Here is a 6,141-nt window from a genome sequence, read left to right as displayed (position 1 = left end):
TCATTAAAGTGAGAGTATTCCCTTTGGTTTTAGAAGATCATCGAGGCTTTAAACATCTATGCAATTTGGTATGCACATAATTTGATAGTCTGTTTTACAAGAAGTTGATTAGAATCAGAAAAATCACCCTCCCTAACTCCCGCAGAAGAGGGCAATGAAACGTGCACAGATCAAACAGCCTTAAAATGGAAAAAGGATTTATATAGTGGCAAACTGGGCAATGGCTCTTAAAACTACAGCTTTATTCTTCTAAACACTCTTTTACGTTATTGGTGAGTTGGTAAGTTATGATTTACTGTCATTTGATGTAAGGTTTGCTGTCACAAAACGTTAGCAATCACTGGCTGAAACCAGAAGGCTGCTTTTTAAAAATTCTTGGTATTGAATTTTCTAGGAATGGACTGTCACTGCCTGCAGAGTGCGTTTTGTCATCTCAGTTTTTCCCAGAAGCATACACTTTCTTCTTTTTACCTTTGCTAATACTTTAATATTGACTTTTTTTTTTTTTTCTTTTTACATTCATAAACATGTTAGTTGCTTCATGTCTGCAAGGCAAAGAAGGACAAGTATCACTTTTCTCACCAGCTGGGACAATCTTAGAAATAGTAATCAGTTTAATTTCCCAGCTTGATTCAAAACACTGCTATTTACACTCCCATTGTGTGGTGATATCCTCCTGTTTACGTGACCAGGTTTAAAATTTAACTACATGCACCATGCTGTTTTTCTTCCTAATTCAGGAGACATCGATTAAAAGGTAAGCAAAAAGAAAGCTCAGTGGTACTGCTCCTCCATCGAACTTGGGAAGCATGGCTAAACAGGATTACGTGTGTTATTAGGGTCCTGATCCCACAGCCCTCACCAAAGTAATAACTTATGCAGGAGCTTTGCCAAAGGCCAGGTGAGGGCAGAAGGCAGCAACAGTTGGCACTAAATGTCAGCTGCCTTTAAATAATGGGCATTTTCCTCCAAAATATGTGAAGTAGACCTGTATGAATTTGTGTCAGTGGCTTCACTTGGCAGCAGTTTCTGGGAGAGAGGGGTCAGAGATGTCCCACTGTGGAATACTTCAGTGATATATTCCCCTTCTCCTAAGTCACTGGAAATGAAATGAAGCTGGTTCCAGAGTCACACAGATCTGGACTGATGCAGCAATCTCCTGTGTTACCTTGTGAGGTGAGAGCGGCAGAGGGTGACACCCACCACCCTCCCTTCCCTCATTACAAACACTTTTTACATAGCTCTTCCAGGTGAGACAATGAGTATACAAAAGAACAAAGTCTACTATATAAATGAAAGCAGATTTATAAAATTACAAGTTTAATAGATAAATATAATAAATACTTTATGCATCATAACTCTGGACAACTACATTTAAAGCAAGTATGTTGGCAAGTCACAAAAAAAGTTGCGCCCTCGGCAACTTTATTTTTCAGAAAACCACACTGACAGGCATATTACAATGTAACGCATGAGGCTTTATGCTGTAAGTATGTTCAAATCCTGCTCACCTACCGAGTTCACCATGACATATATATAGGTGTAGTGTACTTTCTATCTTGGAATGTCTTTTTGCACACCAACACGGTTGTACAGATAGATGTTATGTTCTACTTACCAGGGACAGTGGGGAAGAGTTTTGGAGAAAAATACGGGTAAATGACTTCTAGAAAAACTAAAGCATTTCTTAACTTTTTATTGACATTGGCAAATTAAAATAGAATAAATTAACAATATTTTCTCAAAAAAATGTTTTGTACAAAAATACTGTCAAAATTTCCTGAAAAGCTTTCAACACAGTAGTATCTTTTCATGTACTGAATAAACTATATTAGCACAGTGTCAAAACGCTGAAGACAGAAACAAAATAAAAAAAATCTGTGAAATGTTTGCCACTAGTCAACATTCCATCCACACCATATTATTGTCTGTACATATGGGGGAGGGGGAATGGGTAGCAGACTTTTTAAGTAACAGTATTACTTTTCCTGATCTGGAAAGGTTTGGCCCACATCTGTTAAGCTTCCAGTTTAGCGTATTCAGAAAAAAAAATAGTCTGTACTGCAATGCATAGTTAAAAATTAAGCAAGATGGCAGCTTTTGTGCAGTAGTATCTGCCCTTCAAAGTTCATGCAACCAACTAATGCAATTTTTTTCCCTGTTCTCTCAGAATTTGAATGCAGTTCAAGTCATTGGAAATCATAGTTTACAAAATCCACAAGATTAAGCAATTTGCCAAGATTAATATCTAACAGTCCGGCACTGTGGGAATTATGGGCACGTTACTGCGAGGAAATTAAGGTCGGGAGGGGGGCAACCAACTTAAAAAGGCAGAGTTCGCTAGATATTATTACTACAGGAGGGGAGGTGAGTGACAAAGCTACAAAAATAAAAAAAGAAAAAAGTGGCAGCGATTAAAAAAAAAAATTATACAAGCGCATAGTTGACTCTGCTTTCCAGATTCTCACCTTTTCAAGCCCTGAAAAGTGAGACACCGTGTCTAGGGGAATGTTTTCATTCGCACCGATAAAAGTCCTTTGTTTGTTTTAAATGAATCAGCAGCTCACCCTGCTGGGCTGCTGTTTGCAAACGAAGTCTGTCATGAAGTCAAACTCGTTCTGTCCCAACCACAGCTCAGGAAGCTCCTTGATGCGATCCAGCCCCATTTCGATGACTAAGGACATGAGGACCTCCTCGTCGATGAAGTCCGTGTCTATGACATTGGGCGGCAGCATTGCCGCGGGGACGTGGGGGACGGCGGGCGGCAAGCCGCTGCCGCCGCCGCCGCCGTGCTTGGGGTTGCAGTCCCTGAAATGCTGCTGGCTGCCGCCGTTCAGCTGGTGGCTACCGGGGTGCAAGTCCGGCATGTAGTGGCTGTGGGGGTAGGGGTGGTGGCTGAAGTACTGGTTGTTCAGCTTCTGGAGCTGCATGCTGGCGCTCAGCTGCCCTCCCGGGCTGGCGACGGGGGGGGCCATGAACTGGGAGCCGCTGAAGCGGGCGGGGGGCGGCATGCTGCCGGCCGGGTGCCCTCCGCTCACGCTGCCCGGCCCCATGGCGTGCCTCACCCCGCTGCTCGCGTTCATACTCCCAGCTCCGTAATGTATATGATCGCCCATCAGGGCGCTGAAGGCGTGCTGCTGCGGCGGCTGCTGCTGCTGGTGGTGGTGATGGGGGGTGGGAAACTGCCCCATGCCCATCCGATGCGCAGGGTGGTGGTGGAGCCCGCCGGATCCGTCGGGGAATCGCCCGTGGTTCATGGCCATCATGTGGTCTGCCATGGCTCACCTGGAAAGTTAGCGTGTGAATACATTAGGAAATACACCCTCCTCGGACATCCAGCCGCCCTCTCCCGGACCAGCTGCATCTGCCTGGCCCTGGCAGAAATTACTTGCTGGCCCTGCAGTCCTATGTCCTTCTCGGTGCAGGAAACAACAAAAAAACAAACCCCCCAAAACAAAAAAACCCCACAACCTAAAAAAATCTCCCAAAAATCTACAGTGGCTGCACCATGGAGTACAAAAGGAAAAATAAAAGGAGAGCCCGCAGAACGAAAATCCCGGTCCCCTCCGCTGATCCGGCGGGCAGCACGCCTTCCCACTCCAAGTGGCTCATACCTATCGGCGGGGAGCGGCGCATTCGGCCGCCACCGCCGCCTCCTCGCACGCTCCGGAGCCGCCCAAGCCCCCCGGCTTTGCCCGCGAAGGCAGCGGATTCCCACGGCACTCTGGCTAACTTGCGAGGAACAAGCCAAGAATCGGCAAGTCCTACCTAGCCGCTGACAGTAACTTTTGGAATTAAGTGCCAATTATTTTGGTGAAAATACGGTAATGCACAGATAAGGACATGAAGCCAGGCAGCTGAGAAACACCTTTCCTCGCGTGTTTATACAGTCACGTTTTTCCTGTTGCACACAAAAGGGACACCCGGCACCAGCCACGAGAACCGCCGCACTCACCTCCCGGCTCCTTTCTTCTTCTCCTTCAAAGGTGGCGGTGGAATCAGTCAGCGAGAGTCACCCAGCATAGAGAGGGCTTCTCCGGCTCCCTCTTCCCGGCGCTGACGTGACCGGCGCCGCGATCGCTGCCGCAGCCCCGGAGCTGGTTCTCGCCGCTCCGCGAGGCGCATCGGCACTTGCCAACAATGAGCTGTGTTCCTTACACGGCTTTGGCCGCGGCTAATATAGGATTTCAGAAGGGAGGAGCAAAACCCTTACAGGCAACCAGAAGTAAAACCTGGAGCAAGCGGGGCGGGAGGGGGGGGGGGTGGGGGGGAGGAGGGAGAAGGGGAGGAAGAAAAGGGAAAAAAACCACCCAAAGCCCCAACACCCAGCGCGCGCGCGCAGGCAGCGGGGCACACGCGTGTTCGGAGACACGCGGGAAAGGGACAGGCGTCGGCAAGGCACCCGTGCGCCCCGCGCTCGGCGCTCCCCCGGGAACAAAGCGGGGCACCCCGCGCACCCCGCGCCCGCTTCCCGCCGCCCACGGCCCCGGCCCGCCCCGCGCCCGGGCATCGCCGCTGCCCCTTTGCGCCCCGTCCGGTCGTGTCGCTGCAGCGCGGCGGCCGCCGACACGCGTGGGGCTGAGCGCTCCGGCAGCGCTGCCCGGGCAGGGCGAGGTGCGTCCCTCCGGCGCCGCCGCTGTGCAGGTGCCCGGATCCGCCGGCGTGAGGCCCCAGAACCCGCGTGGGCGTCCTTGGGGCCGGCCCCTCTCCCGGAGGCGAGATCCGAAATCCACCTTTTTCCACAAACACGGCGCCGTGTGCGGGAGGTGTATGTGGGGATACCGGCACGCTCCCCACTTCCCACGTCTCTGCATCTCCTGTTTGTTTTTTTTTTTTTTTCCTTCGCTGCCGCCCGGGCTATGCAGGGCGAGTGCCCACCCACTCTTGCCCTTGGCCGGTGTGGTGGGATTTATTACAGTTATTTACGATTGTTTTCATTGGAATGGCAAAGAAAACCAGAACATGCGGGCTGCGGGTGGGCACATGTTTTGCACGGGCAATCGCCCTGGCTGGGCACGTCCCCTATCGCTCCCCCTGCCCGGTAGAGCCCTGCCTCACTGCACAGCCCTGGCAAGGGCCACGCGAATCCAAGCCGTCCCCCCACCCCCGAGGCGCTCCTGCCTTTTGCTCCAGCTCCACCAGCTCCTCTCTGAAGGGCAGCCATGCTGAAGTAGCAGGGGAGAGCTGAGGGGCTGGGGGAGGCATGCCACAGGGAAGTGCTGGATGGTGGCCCACTTTTCCACAATTGACTGGCTTTCTGCTTCCGTGTTTGTTTTTCTTCTTGAAGCCGTCTACGGGCACACAGAGAGGACACTGATAGGCAGGACATTCTCCCCGGCACAAGAAATTGTGACTATGAGGTCAACACGGCCATCATGTAGGCTGAGATCAGGTTTCTGGTCTTCCACGTGCTTTGCAAGGATGCACCCACAGTGCAGGAGGGCCTCCCTGGGGAGGCACAGGTGAGGCAAATGGGATGCTTCGAGAGGCTCTCCATGTGGCAGCGTCTTCCCCCTGTGGGATGGGACAGGTTCTTACTTGGCTGCAGTGGCTTATGAAACCTAAAGGTTATCCCTGCCTTGTCTCTCCTTGAGATGGAGGCAGAGCTGGGCTCCTGGATGCACTGAGGTGTGATGGATGACTGTCTCTGTGTGGCTGGTGCAATCCTTTGGCAAAGCCATGTGGGCAGGTGGCAGTGGTTGGGCACACATGGGATACCAGGCAAATTCCTGGCTGAGGTCCCAGCTGTGAGGGACAAAAGGGGTGAAATCAAAGCACTGGGAGGACAGAAAGCTTTAAAAGTGTGAATTACTTCAAGGAAGTCACCTTATCCTGAAACTCCTTTTCCTGCAGCCGTTAAGTAGGGTGCCCATCATGATTTCACCTTCTGGTCTTCGAATGCTCGTGAGTAGATGGATGTGGGAATTGATCCTGAGGATCTCCAATACAGCCAGGGATGGTCAGAAAAGTGACAGTACCGTTCTGGAGTTTTTTCTTCACGTTTGTGTGCAGGATTAGCAGGACAAAACAATGAATAATAAGATCCTATTCCATTTGGCAAGTAGTCTGCTGTGTATCATGACAAGTGGTTTGTTTAATGTCACATATCCATGGTGATAGTGGTATGCCTTTTTGCTCTCC

At 50.6% G+C, this 6,141-nt stretch overlaps 1 protein-coding gene across 1 annotated transcript; it reads right to left on the bottom strand.

Annotated features, from left to right (window-relative positions):
- Positions 1–1,293: 1,293 nt before the first annotated feature.
- On the bottom strand, positions 1,294–4,135 carry CITED2 (Cbp/p300 interacting transactivator with Glu/Asp rich carboxy-terminal domain 2). The gene is made up of 2 exons (XM_063390256.1): positions 3,956–4,135; positions 1,294–3,285 (listed from the first exon to the last, which is right to left on the bottom strand). Exon 2 carries the CDS (start codon positions 3,276–3,278, stop codon positions 2,556–2,558), a length of 723 nt encoding a protein of 240 aa, XP_063246326.1. The 5' UTR covers positions 3,279–3,285; positions 3,956–4,135; the 3' UTR covers positions 1,294–2,555.
- Between the last annotated feature and the right edge of the window lie 2,006 nt (positions 4,136–6,141).

The sequence above is a fragment of the Prinia subflava genome, chromosome 2 (assembly GCF_021018805.1).
Source record: "Prinia subflava isolate CZ2003 ecotype Zambia chromosome 2, Cam_Psub_1.2, whole genome shotgun sequence".
In the NCBI taxonomy this organism is placed as follows: domain Eukaryota; kingdom Metazoa; phylum Chordata; class Aves; order Passeriformes; family Cisticolidae; genus Prinia; species Prinia subflava.
The sequence above is the reverse complement of the archived record's forward strand: the minus strand, read 5'-3'. Positions and strand labels throughout refer to the sequence as shown.